General features: G+C 43.3%; 1 protein-coding gene across 4 annotated transcripts in view; it reads right to left on the bottom strand.

The window, feature by feature from the left end:
• Positions 1-16,850, bottom strand: part of LOC139061298 (calcium-activated chloride channel regulator 1-like) — a 240,171-nt gene that overhangs the window by 191,120 nt on the left and 32,201 nt on the right. For all 4 annotated transcript variants that reach the window (XM_070541071.1, XM_070541069.1, XM_070541070.1 and 1 more), the window contains exons 3-4: positions 10,242-10,411; positions 8,432-8,729 (exon numbers count right to left, since the gene is read on the bottom strand). In XM_070541071.1, the coding sequence (XP_070397172.1) occupies positions 8,432-8,729; positions 10,242-10,397 (454 nt within the window). In that variant the 5' untranslated portion in view covers positions 10,398-10,411. The remainder of the gene's footprint in view (positions 1-8,431; positions 8,730-10,241; positions 10,412-16,850) is intronic.

The following is a 16,850-nucleotide window of genomic DNA, read 5'->3' on the forward strand; positions in this document are numbered from 1 at the left end:
ATGTCTGCTGCTCTTACGTTTCATCAGTAAAGTTCCGTCAGCAATACAGAAGTCCTCATTCCTGCTTTACGCTGAACATATTAAAATACTTAAGAATATCGACAATATTGATCACTTTTGTGCTCTGCAGTTTGACCCATGCTCATTCTTTAAATAGAGCTAGTTATATGAGCAAACTTTAATTTCTTTGAAAACCAGATTTTGGCATGTTCGCTTGGATAAAAGCGAATGAAAGTGGGTGAGAAAACAATTGCTGCAGAAGAGGAACGATTCTACGTCTTCACATTACGCGTGATTCGAAGACGTGCAATGCTTCCCCCCCCTGCGGAAGGTATTTTATCTTCCACTTTCATGGCCATTAATTTATCATTTGTTTATTTCGACCAGTAAGTACAAGTTATTTCCCTATTTTGTCCTTGGTGTCATTGTTTGTTCGATTCTCATGAAAAGTTCGGTACTAACTTTTTTCCTGCAGGTTCCACCGAAGACTACCAAGGAACATAAACCTCTCCACGCTAATGCGTCTATCATCAGACACTCGCCCTTCCAAAGAATGGAAAGTGCATGCAACTGGCACTTTCTCTATCTTCATATCGTTCAAGACTTGTTGTTTGCATTCTGTAACGTGATTCAGACTTATTCGTCAGTCTTGTTTCCAGTAACGCTCCTTTCCTGCTTTCTCACTTTCTCCCGCCTTCCGCACATGTTTACGGTCTCCGAATTGCATGTCGTTGCGATATTGGTACTCATTCGGTACCTTTTTATGAAGCTTCATTTTTTCTAATAGCATTCTCTTAACTTTTCCTTGTGACATTACATTGGTGCCCTTTCTTTTTCTGTGCACCTCAACTATGCCTAGAGTGCTGTCCCTATGCGTATTACATAAATGATTATCTGGTTCTTCTTCTTCCAATTATTATTATTATTATTAATATTATTATTATTATTATTATTATTATTATTATTATTATTATTATTATTATTAAAAATTACGAATATTTTTGGTGCCACGGCGTAAAATGTCACATTAGAGGAAGCTTTAGCTCGGGCGCTCCTATCTAAATACATATAAAAGGAGAATTCGTTTTTCTCGGCAACCACTGCTCCAAATTTAAAGGCGTTTGTTGCATTTAAAAGAAAACCTTAAAATCTAGTAACTGTTGGTTTCGAATTTTCGATTTAGGTCGTCAATTTCTTATTAAAAATTGGCAAAAATCACAAATTTTCAGAAAACGAAACTATCAAGTTTACAACTCTGTAACTCAGTAAGAAAAAATGATATCGCAATTCTGTGAATTGTACCTAATAGCACATCTAAAGCGGACAAATTTGACATCTTACACATGAATCTCAAAAAAGTAATAATATGCAGTTACAACTTTTGCAGAACCCTCGTAAACAACGTAACAAATTCACGTAAGATGTAAAATAACATATGAAATTTGTCCGCTTTGAATGATCTAATGGATGCCGTTTATAGAACCGCGATATCTGTTTGTGATGCAGAGCTATTAGTTTGGAAACTTCGTGCTTCTATTTTTTTCAAACTTCAGAATATTTGAAAATCTTTTTAACAAAATTCAAGCCCTAAATCAAAATTCCGCTTCCCACAGTCACTAGAATTTACCTTCTCTTTCAAATGCAACAAATTTCATTAAACTCGGTCCAGGGGTTATCTCAGAAAAAACGTTTTGGCTTTTTACATGTATATGAATAGGCTGCGTCGGAGTTCGGCCAGAGCTAAAGCTTCCTCTTAAGCGAAAAACCTGATGGCGCCCGTCACAGCGAAACGGGACCGCTCGTGACGTTGTCTCGCGTTTGCTGGCATGGGCCTCGATGGAGGACAGCGGGCGGAACGGGACACCTGCGGCGACAGTAGCGTGCCAGATGCTGCCGCCGGGCAGAGGGCATCGCCACAACGCCAGGTCAGTAACGCGCCTTGACGAAGCAAATGCGGCGACGCGACATCTCGGGTGTCATGTGGCGTTCATTGCTTCTCAATAAATCTTCCATGTGATCCCGTCTACAGCGAACATGCTAACGTAGAAACTGGAAAAACCTGTACAAAGAATTAACCGGGACAAAAATTAATCGCGAAACTCGATAATATACGTTGCAGCAAAAAGTTTTACTTGCCCTATAAAACCCGAAGGACCACTGAACGGCGTTAGATTGGGCATTAACGCTGTCCTATCAACGACTAATAAGAAATGCTTAGGGGTCCTTGGATCTCCCGATCTCCGGAGCCTACATCTGTCCTGTGCACTGCCTCAAAACTGTTCTAACATCTACTGCATTCGCTGCTTTATGTTAGTTCTAACAACATTTTAATAGATGAACAGCACGGCTTTGTATCAGGATAATCCACCACACAAATTTGGGAATATTCGTTACCCACGCTTGCACTATGGTACGTGTCGTGCCAAAAAGACGCTCCTTACTTGGACTTAACTTAAGCATTTGGTGTAGTTCGTCATAAGCTCCTCATTTCAAAGCTCACTCAAATGGACATACCTTCTTTTATCACTCTCCTGTTATCTAATTACTCAAGCAATCTATCGTGATTCGTTTGCATTAATAGACAAAGCTCTTTTGCTAAAAGGCCACTACTGGAATTCTCGAATGATCCATTCCTGATCCTCTTTTCTTGCTAGTGTTTGTAAATATCACTTCGTCAGCAATTGGAAACTCCACAATTCGTTACCGATACAGGCGAACTGTCAATTTAACCAAATATTCCCACAACGTCGAGGTGCACGGCGCCTGTTTCGCCTGGCGTTGTGTGTGCTTTTCTGAAGGTTCTCGTTTGTGACGTGGACTCGAGCTGTTTCATCGAAGTGGAAAGGGTCCTCGCTGGCGATTAATATATCATGATCGGCCTCTAGGATTACAGCGACGAAACCCAGGATATTATTGGGCTGTGTGTGCAAGAGTCCGGCCTGTCGAGTGACCTGCTAGGTTTCAAAGCCTCGCAAACGATGAGGAAGGTTACTAAGGGACGTGTGTGCGCGTTGCGAGCCTCCGAAAGGTGCAACCACCCGCTGCTGGTGTTGGTGCGCTGCTACGGAAGCGATACCTGACTGTTTTCCACCTTCACATCAGCAACTCCACGCTGCGATTCGTGTTGCATTATATCACACAGCATCCTAGAATGAAGAGGCCGTAGCGTCTGCCTTGCCTTCAGAAACTAAATGTGGATGTTAAAGCAGTGATAGAACGAGGCAGAAAACTGTCAAGTTTTCGCAGGATTTTTCGTCAGAGCGTCATGGGATGGAAACAAATGATCGTTCAGGTCTTGAGTCTGATGTTCACAGTACGCAAAATTCGAGGTTGTGTCCAGGCACGAGAAAACAGTAGACACCCGCTGCCCGTAGGGATTCTCAAACCCCGGGGAAAGCTGAGAAGCAAATAACCAATGGAACCAAGCTGCGTTTTTTCCAACATGTTTCTAAGGATTTTTGAGGGCTTTCTATTGAGCGGTGTCACCTATATTAAATTCATGACTCGAGAATGAATCGAAGCAGTCGTAATTGAATTTAGCTCTGCGCGCAGAGTTTCAAAGCAGCGTAGCTGCGCTGGCGCAAGGTCCTAAACTCGAAATCGCGTACGCGCGCTGCTTGGAGTGGCTTACAAAATTCATGCACGCAAATAAACTCAAAACTCAGCATACTGAATGAAAAAACAATATATTCTGCTTACCCGCTAAACTAAAGCATCCTATCAGAACGGTACGTCACCTCGCGGCTTAAGATATGTCACTATGAACATACGCCCTTTCGATCTAATTATCGTTCCTACTACCAGCGCCTGCGGACAAATGTACATTAGCAAGTATATGCCGGCTGCTGAAAACATTATAGTAACACTAATGCAGGGGAAGAAAACAATACTCACGAAACTCAATGCAGCTTAAGCCTGCATCAGTAATTTATTAAAGTGTCTGTCTAAAGAAAGTACACTCTGCGATTTGAAACAACCGCAGCATACTTGTACTACCTAAAAAAAGCAGTGGCCTACTCGACGGAAATGAAGTCCTCCAAATGAAGTGTTCCGAAAAAAAAAAAACTGCGTAGTATAGGTTGTATTTGCCCAGTGCGTAACATTCTTATCCAAGTCGGTCTCGGATGCGCGTCACCTGCCTCTTTAAAGTTACAACGAAATTATACGTGACTGCCTTTCGACCGCTGTGACACGCATAAAGGTTCACAGCAATATGTTTTCGACATCCGCCTTCTTTTTCTTTCTTTGTCGGGCTTTTTCGTGGCGGTATCAAGACATCTGGAGGCAAAGTTGCAGCGCACGCTACAATGTGACAACCTGAGCCTGAACTTAGATGGGCTCTACTAACTGCTCTGCTTCTACAATCAGAACTGCTGCAAAGACGTTAACTACTATTTAATGCTTCCAAAACTATGGCATTAAGTTATACGCGGTTAAGACACCATGTGCAATTTCCATACTTGTTTCGGTGGGCTCCAGTGCCCAGAGAGGATGAAAGCAAAACTCGTCGTGCGAACTTTAACAAATCGTTCAACTTTTCCTCACAAGCTAAGCATGCGAAACCGCGGGCCTTTCCCGCTCTAGGTGTTGCTTGTCGTATATCGTATGACTCCCACTCCCCATTTGCTTTTCTGAAATTGTATTCCATTGTGTGCCTTCTACTACTGTAATGTAGCTCTGAAGTTTCCGAGGGAACGTGCAAATGAAATTCGAACCTCAATTTAGGCATGGACAATGAGCTGATGTCTATTCTAGAGCGCCACTTTTCCCGTTATCGTGGCCATAGTCCAGCCCGGTCATATATATCTCAAATCAACCCGAAAATCCCCACGTATTAAATGAGGCCCCCTGTTCCTCTACAAAGAACTCCCTGCAAGTATACATGGCCCAAAGCTGCTTGTTTGTGTGCATATTTCTCGGCCTCAAAAAAAAATATAAGGCAGCATTCTGCGTTTTGTGCGTCGCCTCGCTCCATTATAGTGTAGTGATAGTGTAAAGGCGTAGTGATTATTTTCTCTGTATTCAGATAGTTAGCAGTTCATTTCATTCGTGTGTATGTAGATAACCATGTTGTATGGTTATGTCGCTTTTACGTGCACCTGCGTACTTTGCGTTTCCCTATTTGTGCTTTGCTACCTCCCTTTGTTTCGTCTACGACATTTGTCTTTGTGTATTTTGTCTCGAGAAACATTTTTAACCACACCCGTACGCAGGCTCCGTAGCTCTCCTTTGGTTCAATGATAAACATGATTTATTATCATTGCTAATATTATTAATAACGACACTCAGCTGTTCACGGGATAGCCATTATAAGGCTCATTTTCATGATTTGTATTGTTCTTTTCCGAGCTTTGCGATGTAGCGTCACAGATTGACGTACTCTTCAACGTTCCTTCATTTTCCTTTGTACTCCCGCTCGTATCGGTAAACGAGCAGACCTGTGAAACACTGTTCAGCCAGCCTGAGCTTTCCTTTCAACAGAATAACGGAGCTCAGTTCATTAAAGCAAAATTTTGATGCTCGGGTCAAAGTTTCACCGTAGTAAGCAATATTATTCGAAGTATCCATTATTACTGGGAACAGTTTAGATTCCTGGCTGAGTCTCCAACTGCCTTTGTATGCGTTTTTTTAATAAGGGCAATCAATGTTTCCTAGGCTTGCCATGTTATTTCACCTCGCATGACTTTTCCGCACATTTTGTTATACGAAATGGGCGTTGTGGCAGAAGTTTTGTGCAGTTCCTTCTGGTTATGCCTTCTTTGTACATGATGAATGTATGGCTATAAAAGGTTGTAAGAGATCATGTTGCATGCGCATCTTACTTATTCGTGGACCACCCTCATGCAGCATTTCAAGTTTTCTTGCAGAGCTTGACAAAACATGCGGCAATAGGGCTCAGTGGACCAATTGTTCGGTCAGCGACGTATCATCGGCATTTTACGCCCGGAAATGGTAGCTTTGATTATCTACGTTGCCGTTTGCAGTCTAGAATGTACAAGTGGAGCTCCAGCCAGAGCGGAATTAGTTAATTATAGCGAATACTGCAGTCCTGCTTAGAACACATAGCGGTCAGAGCCTGCAACTATTCAATTAGGTCATGTAGTATTCTGCAAAGCTTAGCTGACCACCACCTTGTAGCATGCCGTCTTGTATTACCGGACGCGTCTGGCACGCCTTAGATCGTAACTGCATGTGGATGACGCAAATACATTTTCTCTATAGCTAAGCAATTTTTGCTTGAAAATCTTATTGTTTCGTTTGACTCGACATCCTTAACCAAAGAACATTCGTCAAGCGAAGTGCATAAAAGCTTCTCTACACAACTGCAAAAATTTGAATTGCGTGACATACGCTTTGTAGCTACACCGATAAGTAACGGTCACGGCTGGATGAACACGAAAATTATAGCTGTGATTTCGTATCGAGAAGCCTTGTGGAAACTGCAGAACATGCTACAACCAAGAACTATGATTTGAATATAAGTCTGCAAGCAATGAAATTGTCACTCTTATGTGGGGTGAAAAACGCCCTTTTTTTTAAAATAAATTCTAGCAGTTTTCAAACAGTGTAAGCCAAACTAGGTCTTTCGTAAGTCATCTCAGAGGAGTGAGTTTCCGATAACGGTCTCTTTTCGACTCCTTTCAGCAATATCCCACAGCAAATAGCGCGTGCTTTAAAGAAGCACTTTGTAAGAGCGTCCCAAAGAGCTTTCTCTCTATTCCCAAACACTCGGTCGTTAACGCAATCCACATCTGCGTCAGAATTTCTTCCGAGTATTAGGAAGTGTCATCTGGAAGATTTTTTTTTTCACTTTCCGTCTTAACAAGCCTCCTTGATATGATGGAATACTATCATTACACATCACCCCAAATAATCGGAATGCACTGTCAGATATTATTCCGGAATACCTGAAGACTACAACTGGTATACCACTACACTAGTCAAGGAAGAAGGGCAAGTTTGAGAACAGTTGGCCAATTTCTTTCTTACTAGTTATTGCTCAGATCTTAGAAAATTTCTCTTCCCGGCTATGTCTTCTTTTCTTAACAAATTTTCTATCTTGGCTTATGAAGAGTTTGGTTTTGTTTGTGGGCGCCGTAGTGTTGCACTGCTTGACGAATTTCCAGACGATCTATCCTCGGCATTAAATCAGAGCGTAATCGCACGTGCCCTCTTCTTAGATGTTGCGAAAGAGTTTGACAAGCCGAAGCACCAAATCGTGTTCAGTGAACTATGTCTTCAGGTTTCGTAGGCGGTTTTACAACTTTCTCCAAAATTAATTGAGCAACCTATTTGAACTTGTCTTTACCGACGATAAGGGAGTTTTAAAAGTTAGCTGAATGCTAGTGTTTCTCAGGGATTACTTATATCGAAACTGTTGTTTAACATATTTGTTGTGACATCCCTTTGGTTATTTTTAAATGTTCTGCGTTCCGGCATGCTGATGACAGTGTGGTACTGGCAAAATATCTTTCTTATACAATGTTCACTAAAATGTTACAAAATGACGTGTACATTACGATGCTTTGCTTCACTAATAGTGGTATTGTTATCAGTGCTCAAAAAACAAAAACTGGGTTGTTTTCGCTGTCCACTTACGACTACTGTGATATTTTATTACTTCAAAACTGAAGTCAGTTGCTTGGCTGTTGTTTAATATCAAACTTTAGCACCCTATCAGCGAAAAACATTATTCTACATACACTGCGTTACAATGCATTGAGGTACGGCGTTACAATCTTAGGCTTCTGTGGGATCGTTGGAGATTAAAGGTATAGAGCGTTAGAGCAAGTATAATTAAAAATATTGCTAGAATTCCGCAATAGTAACAGCTGCAATTATGTTAGGTAAGCTGGGTCTACCGAGCTTTCAATCTTTGCTAATAGAAACATTTGTAAAACATTATTCGGCTTCCGTTTTCAACAAAAAAATAAAAATACCGCCACACGGAAGCTTCCAAAACACATCTGGTATGTCGTTTCTGGTTCATGAAATCTTTAACGTGGATTCGAAAGGCACGCTCACGGAATTATTTAAGCAGTTACAGTGAAATTAACTTCCAGAACACATTGAAGTAGTAAATATTACAATGCCATTTTTTTTCTTTAGGAAAATTAACCAATTACAATCTTGTGCTTTTCAATTTCGTGTCCTTTATGTTTTTAGTTGTTCTCCTTGTCTCGTTGATGTCTGTTTTTCATTTGTGATATATATCTTGTTCCTATGCATCGTCCTGCAAGGTAACAAATTCTTAGACGGCCTTTGCAGGTTCTTGTGGCTTTTTGGTGGCAATAAACGTTATTATTATCATTATTATTATTAGTAGCAGTAGTAGTGCTAGTCGTAGTAGTAGTAGTCGTCGTCGTCGTAGTAGTCTATTATATTACTACTACGGCGTTGTTGTTCGAAAGTGGATAGAAAAGTGCCGTACTTGCGTGGTTAAGGGCCTTCTTTGTTTTGTTCAGCTCAGCCAGAACGTCGGGTGAAACACGAATGAAGTCGCCGCGTTGCCCACACCTCCTTCGTAGGTTTGTACTGAAGGACTCTTCTTTGTGGCCGCTCTTTAAAGCTTCAACACGGACATCGCTCTTTGAGAACAACCATTTAGGTTCGCTTCGAGCTGTCATCCTCTGCGGCCACGTTTTCGGTAACTCCACAATGACTTGCTTGATAAAAACCAGGCCACCAGTGGCGTTGTGCAGGAGCTCCGAGGATGATTGTAGGAGAGCCTGCATGGTTCAACACAGCGTTTTTTTCTTGCAAGCAGCAAATGAGTTTTGCGATTTCACGACCGCTTATGGGTGCATGCACCGTAGATTTTACATTCATTAAAGAACAACAGCCTGAAGGTATAACAGCTGCAAGACATTATTGTAAATTCGTCTATTTGCTTGAAGTCAGAAGTACAACTTCAAATTGACATTAACCTAAGGTGAGTTGAGTGCCTCGCATTGGAAGCTCACGCGAATACTAAAGGTAAATTCGCACAGGGTGTTATAATGCCTGGAAAGTTATTGAAGTCCCGAAGTTCAGAGCAAAATTCATTTCAACGAACGACTCAAGAACATGAAATAAATGGGTGGCGAGAATGTCCATGTATTTTTATAGCAAATTGTTATTGATGCACAGTGGAGGAAAACAGGAAACGAAGCTTACCAGCACGTATGCGAGCGTTAGATGAGCAACTTGGCACCAAAGAAGGTTAAATACAAATTTAAATATGCTGACACAATGTTCTCGATGTGGCGACAATGCAAAAGAAACCAGCTCTAATTACCTAATTAGGGGTTAAAACAAAATAACGAAGAAAACAACATATGATAATTCAAAGTGAGGCTCTCTACTTTTACAAGCGAGTTCAATGATGCCTTAGAACGCGTAGCTAGAAAATGACTTACACTATGGAAAAAGCGACGCGTTTGCTGTGGTATAGTTAGAAAAATTATGAAACATATTTTACTAGAATGGAAAGACATCTACCCGCTAGTCGGTTTAAACTCAGGTAGCCTTCTTAAAGCCTCTGGGTTCAGTGATAGAAATGGCAAAGTAAACATGCCCGTAACAGAGCTTTGCAAATACCGGTCGAAGGTTTGATAGCAGAAAAGTAGGCAGACCAGAAACAACTGTTGCCTTTAAAAACAACGCTCCTAATAGTAACTCAGAATGTCTGATACTGGAAAGCTTTTCTCTGTAGTAAAAAGATAACACTTCAGGCAAAATTATAGAAACAGTGACGCCACCAAGATTTTCGTTTCGAAGGGGATGCTCATAGCGTCAATCCATACATCCATCTATTCCATGTGCGCGCAGAGGGTCCCTTAGTTTTGCTTACTTGCAAGATGTAAGTGCATGCCTTAGTGTTCTTAGGTGGGCATTGCTCGAAAAACAGAGAAGTTACCGGCATTGAGAAGTGACAAAAGACGTGCTGGAAAGACACGGATTTGTAGAAATGTGTACTGTGGTTGCGGAAAGGTCACGTGACTGTACTGTCTCTTCTCATTATTTTGTACAGACACATTGTAAGTGACAATGGGCAATAAAGAGAACACGAAACTATCAGAGTACGAAATTATGGATTACAGCTGTCCCAATACAATTTTACACAAAGGTCACACGAGGAGAAATTGGTAAAAATATAAATGAAAACAGTATGTCATTTGTGGTCGAACATGGTTGAGTACCCCATTTGACAACATGATTTAACAAGTAGCGTAGAATATTGCTTCGAATTTCGCACATACCTTTAGGTTGTCGACAATCACTTCATTTGGTGGGGTGTCCGGATGGATCGAGGCTAGGAGATTAACATATCCTCCGTCTGCTCTGTCGATTTCAAGTCCATTCTCGTTGCCCAGGAGACAAAACAAGGCTAGCACTAGCAGTAGACGATCGAACATGACAAGGGCTTCTTCTGCAACGGAAGTGACAAAACATAAGGAAACATTTTAACCATTGATTTACCAACAGTTTTCTCGGTTATCTCTAACCTTCATATTCTGCACGCTTATCCCACATCTTCCATTTGATCTCTAACTACGGAATGGGCTAATGTAGCTTCGAACTCTTATTGCATATGGGCAAGAATTCATGCAAAATAGACAATAATTAGGCTACAAGCGCAATCCAAATATGTTTAAGCTCGACCAAACTGCAATGGTATTAAGTTAATAAATTTATCAAAAATACATCATGCTAAAATATTAAGAAAATTTGTCATGCAAGGAAATGGTGATGCGGAGATTCTGGCAGGAACTATTTATTGGGAGAATCTTTCTGCCCTCGACTAGAAAACAAACTTGGCGGCAGCCAGCTTGGCAAATACTATCAACACCGGTGCACTGAAGGAATCAGCAATGCGCCCGGCTGCATTTGATTCACTCGAATCCGGCGAACTAGAACTGCAAGAACATCAGACCGTCGTCTTCTATCTTCGCGCAGTGAGAAAAGGACGATTCGGCCTGAGAATAGAAAAAAAATGCATCATGGAGACCGTCTGTACCCCAAAAACAGTCCAGATAGGGAATCGCTGTCCATAAAAACTGATAAGCAGGCAGCGAAAAAAATTTAGTGCTCTCCTGCTCTGAAGAACGATTACCAGCCAAGCGATGACTAGTGGGCATATTTATGGCGAACTGCATCTCCTCCGGAGGCTGGCCCAGTGTTGCACTGTCTTAGGGATCGGCACACGTATGGGGATTGATTGAAGCCTGCTTCACTTCGTCGCGAGTTGGCTCTCATAGCACAATTTATGGAACATTGCTTGATGGTGTACTCGCAGACGAGATCACTTGGAACCTAGCAAAAAAAAGCTACGCGGTAACAATCGTTGGGCAATAGCATACGCGCACCAATTAAAAACAAGAATAGTATTCGCGAAAATACTAACATGCATGTGTTCATTTACCGTTCCCTAGAACAACCAATATGTCTTAATACACGATACACTACTAAGTAGAACATATCTACAAGATAATGTATGTGGAGGCAGCGTATAATATATAGAAGGGAAAATTATTTGGCTTATCGTTATAAAAAACAAATTAGAAAATTTGTGAACATGACAATTTTCTATTAAGCAATCGCATGGCTAATTGACGACCCAAACACGAAAATGACTTAAACAGTTGGAAGAGAGAGGGGGAGAAATTTAAGATACAGCAATAGGAAACATTAAACAAAACAATGACAGCAATTTACAAAAAATAAAAGCGAACAATATGCGTTTTTAAAGAGTTTTTTATACGAACCATTTAATGTTGGCTGTGGCAGAAAGGAACGTAAAGATGGATGCGTTCACTGGTTTTCCTAGGCGGAATTCGAGGTGGGCTACGACAGAGCAATTTGAGACAGATTAGAATGTCAAGCTGAAGTTTTGAGTCGAAATGGACGATTAGTGCCTTCAGGTCGACAAAAAGTGTAGCCAGTTCTAGAACATACTGCACCGTCGCTATTAAAGCGATGACGGTATAAGCTAAGACGCATTTTTACGAAGTCGCCGTCGAATCTGGAGGCGCTGTTCGAGACAACAGAGGTGAATTCATGATACACGAATTGGAATGTTTTGTGCAGCTTGAATAAATCTGTTGGAGAAACAGCTTTTCGTGACATTCTGAGAGCAAATCTCCTCGAGCACGGCTTCCCATCAAATCCATCAAAGTGCCTTAAAATGCTTATGTCTTTGGTATACGGGAAAATGCGAATGCGAAGGATTCTTTATTACTACTGCGTTCAGGGACTTCTTTCTAGCCTCTACACGTAACACAACGCTACAAGAGAAGTTCCAGCAACCCTATTCTTTTGCAGCTGTTTGAGCAGACGGATCAGCCTTGTGCCTTCAGCTGAGGAGAAACTCCTCACGTGTTTGTTGGCGCAAACTCTATTACGGTGCCCGCATCAACAACTTGAAAGGCACTTTTCGGTTGACGAGTGAGTCAAGGTTCGGAGCATCAGGCCCGGTATGAAATGGCTCTCGGTAGTGTGCTCGCACATACATGCTAGTTTATACAATTTCAATGTCACAACTACTCGAGCTGTGTTTCAGTGAATTAGCCAAAGAAACGTATCATGCATGGGCTACAGGAAGGCGACACTGCGGCGCATCTATCACCATTCCTGACACCACAGCTGCAGTCTGATGTAAACCAACCTCCTGTTATACATGCCATGGCTCCAGACCACCTGGCTAAGTGCCATAGCCTGAAGGCCGCTTCTGAATTCACAAAATGAAGACCCGTGACCTCGACGTTCCCCATTCCAAAAGTAGTAAGCACAACAAATAATTTTGCAGGGTTGTTGCATAGTGCGACAGAACCTAACGCTCCCCGAACTTTCGCACTAGCACTCTCCCCTATGGCGGTTCGTCTTTTCCACAACGTAACTTTAATCATTTAACTAGTAGCGGCGCGGCGATGGCCCAACACCAGTGCCGCCAATAACACGTCCATGGGGCGGCCCGCGGACATGCCTTAATGGGACCTTCGCGAGCGAGCAGTGCTCATCAGGCGCACGGACAACTTATCTGATCCGCTGTGCCGAAATTCGTCTAGTGTGCAAGCTCCGTTAACTTTCTTACATAATTTCTTATTACTGTTTCAAATTCTCCTCACATCAGACGCAGTGCATGCATGCTCTGAGCTCTTTCCATTTCGTAGAGAAATGAAGTAGGCAATGTTATTGAAAATACCTGTTTTAGTGTCGTTCACGACGTGTCTAGACGTACAAGACACAGCGTCGATTCTGTGGACGAGAGTATCGAACCGAAGCTTTTTTTGTCGCAGTTTTCTATTCGTTTCATCGAGAGAGAGCGTAAAGTTTAATTTCAAATCAGCAAGAATTGAGTCCGGCGTCTTTTAGTGGGTCTGGGCACCCGCCGCGGACGCGGTTCCCAGACCTTGTCTCGAAGCGGCTTCCTCGGCTCGCTGGACGGCCCAGAGTTGTGCTGTCAGGTCAGAGCTGAGCAGCGAAAACCATGCCGTTCTTGTTCAACTTCTCAGCGCGATGAAATACTGTACAAACTAGTTCAAATTGACTGATTTAATTTGCCCAACCAAACAATATTTGCCTGAAAACCGTACAATTCTTTTTCATATCAAGACTGAGCGCTACTCATAAGCTGCACTACAAGTTTGCACTTGTTAATTTTTCAGGCCACACGTAGTTAGAGAACACTTATTCACGTCCAACACCAATGCTGGATCTATGTGAAGCGAAATTTATTGCCGAATGGAGATAATGAGAGAGAAGAGCATATTACGGAAACACTGAAGATTGTCCAGCCTGTTACTATTCTCAAGGAGAAAAGGACGAGGAGAAAAATAGGCGACTGAGGTGTAATGATGAGGACAGGCAGTGGCAAGCGAAACACCTGTTCACGGGCGGTGTCGCTGGCGGCGTCAGCGCCTTTTTCCTATGCTTAGCCATAAAATTTTCAGTCTCTACTTCGTGGCGATATGCGTACCTTTTTTGAAGTCTCTGCCTTGTATGATAGTCTGGTAGAATGTAATTATTATGCACTTGTTTCCTAAATTAATACGGTAGGCTTCTGCTCATTACTTGTTCATACCTGCTGCATGCAGTGCAACCCAATTTTTCTTTTGTAGACTGATTTCTCACGAACACTTTACGCTGGCAACAACTTATTTTGAAGAACGTGCCCTTGGACATATTCTAGACGCTGAACACTCATCTTGAATTTTCCTTCTCTTGCCTTTCTATACTGCACATTAAGCTTGAACCCAACCCTTTCACGTCGCCGTCTAAGTTCCTCAATAATTTTGCACTTTCATCATCAGTATAGCTCAACCTAGCAATGTCATCTGCGAAGCAAGGTGTCTGAGATATTGCGCCTTAAATCTCACTCCTTATCATTACCCGTCTTGTAGATTCGACACTTGTTCCCAGCGTACCGTGAATAGCATTAGAGATTCCGGATGATGTCTGAGCCAAATATACGTTCACTGAGGCATCGTACTAGTACCTTGAGTGGTTCAAAGAAATGGTATTCATTTAAATTAGGCCACCCCTGGAGACTGTAATGGAACCGGTGAATATACGTGGACTCACAACACTCCACCATATGTGTCCCTCGGCTACGGTTTTAAACTTAAATATAAATTCAAATTTATTTTTGCATCAATACAAGATGGAATGCATGAAGCCGTGAAGGCCGAACGGGGTCTGTACACTTTTTGAGAAACATGGCAGTCTTTCTCAGGCATGATAGCGCAAAATAAAAAAAATTGACCTGTCATTTTCGCTCAGCACAAGAGTAAGTTTTCTGAATTCACTAACTCATTCATAGTAGAGCGTGAAGGACTAATTATCAGGAGAGGCAGTAGCGTCATAGGCAACAGCAGGAGCCTATTTTCATGTGCACTGCAGGATGAAGGCCTCTCCGTGCGATCTCCATTTACCGCTGTCTTGCGCTAGCTTATTCCAACTTCCGCGAGCAATTATGCTAATTTCAACACCTCACCTAGTTTTTTTTTTTCGTCTTCCTCAGCTGCGCTTGGCGTCAGCTGGAACCACTGAGCAACTCTAATGGTCCACCATTTGTCTATCCTGCGCATTACATGGGTGCCAGATCCATTCTTTCCTCTTATTGTCAACAAGCATATCGGCTATGCCCGTTTCATCTCTGATCCACACCGCTCTCTTCCTGTGTCTTGATATTACGGCTAACTTTTCTTTTTCCAACACTCTTCGCGCGGTACTTAGGTTGTTCCTTGTGCTTCTTATTAACCTCAAAGTTACTGCACCATATTGTTACGGAAGGATGAAAGAAGAGAGAGGACGAAGAAGATCGGAGATGCTGGCTGCTGCGTGTTTTTGGTGTTCAGCCATTATAACTACTCTGACTCAGCCTGTACATATGTTGTAAATATAGTGTTTCTATACTCGCAACATCCACGTAACATAATGATGGAGGTGCTGGGAACTACGGCTGGAAACGGAGCTCCGCAGTGGACGTCGCATCCGCCTCCAATGTCACCGTCCCCAGCTACATCGCTGTCAACTTTGGTTGTGGTTACGCAACTCAAGGATCGTGGAACTTTCTGCGGGACCAATGCTAATGCTAGCTAACGTGTTTTTCTACCTAAGAGGCATGACAAACGTTTTGTACAAAAACCACGAAGAGGAGCTAACCAGCTGAGACCAACGCAAACCGAAGTTCACAGAGTTGTTTGGCAAACTAGCCGGCCGTAACATTGCCGCAAAGTAGCAACTGGCCTCCAGTGCCCAATCCCCCACGGAGCCCTGCGTCTCGTACATCCTGGACGTGCTGGTAGTTTGTCGTACAGCCGATTACGACATGACAGAAGCTGAGAAGGTCAGGAACGTGCTTAAGGGTTGTGAGGTTCTCACACCCGTACTCTTATGAAAAAGGAACGACAACACAGTAGTGCAAACAATCACAAGGGCATTTATTGCACCTTTCATACATCAATGCCTGCTAGCCGAGTTGCTATCCGCAAAACATGCCGATGGGCACGCGACAAATCTGGAAGTCCGACTCACCGCGACCGGTAGCGAGCGAATATGTACACCCCATGCTGGATCCCAACGCTGGTCGTTCGCGTGTATGGCCACGCCAACGGCGGCGCGCTCGAAGGCGGCCACGCGAGGCGGTCCCGCAGAAGCATGGGTCACCGCGCGCGCAGAATGTCCACGCTGTTCGCCGAACCGCCGGGAAAGAGCCAGCCTGTCCTCCCCTGCACCCCCAAGTAACCCTGCCATGAGGGGGCGTTAGCAGCGCAACACTCGCGCCATCTCTCGCACTGCGCCCCAACCACAACGACCGCCGCGGGCATCACGCAAGCCACGCGGCGAAGCCGGATTACAGGAGACGCGCTATGCGGGAAAAACATCAGGGGACGCGCGAGAGTTGCGCATCCCCACAGGGTATTGCCGAGGACGCTTTTAATCTGCTCATCTGCAAAAGCTTCTCTACAGTTGATGCTATCATTAAAGACTGCCGACAATTCAAGCAGGCCAGAAGCCGACGTGTCTTGCACCCATTCGCCAGACATTCCAATAATGCGGCAACGTCGACGTGTGAAGGTCCACCCGCCCAGCAGCATGCATTGCCATCAGACGGCGTGGTGCGAATCAGTTGCGGTGAACTGGATGCGACGCGCCCGGAGCTTTCCATTCGTGTTGCCCTGATGCTACCCGTCTTTCCCGTTGCTCTCGTACAAGCCATCGTTCGCGAGGAACTTGAAAACAACGGTCTACATTCTGTACGTGCTGTCGCCAGTGCCAGAGCTAACGAGCGCCCTTCTACTATTTTCGCTCCCCTCCCCCCCCCCCGATGCTTCTCTGCGCGTTATCGCAATCCGGCTCAGTGGAGA

This window comes from Dermacentor albipictus, chromosome 6, assembly GCF_038994185.2.
Source record: "Dermacentor albipictus isolate Rhodes 1998 colony chromosome 6, USDA_Dalb.pri_finalv2, whole genome shotgun sequence".
Classification (NCBI taxonomy): Eukaryota; Metazoa; Arthropoda; class Arachnida; order Ixodida; family Ixodidae; genus Dermacentor; species Dermacentor albipictus.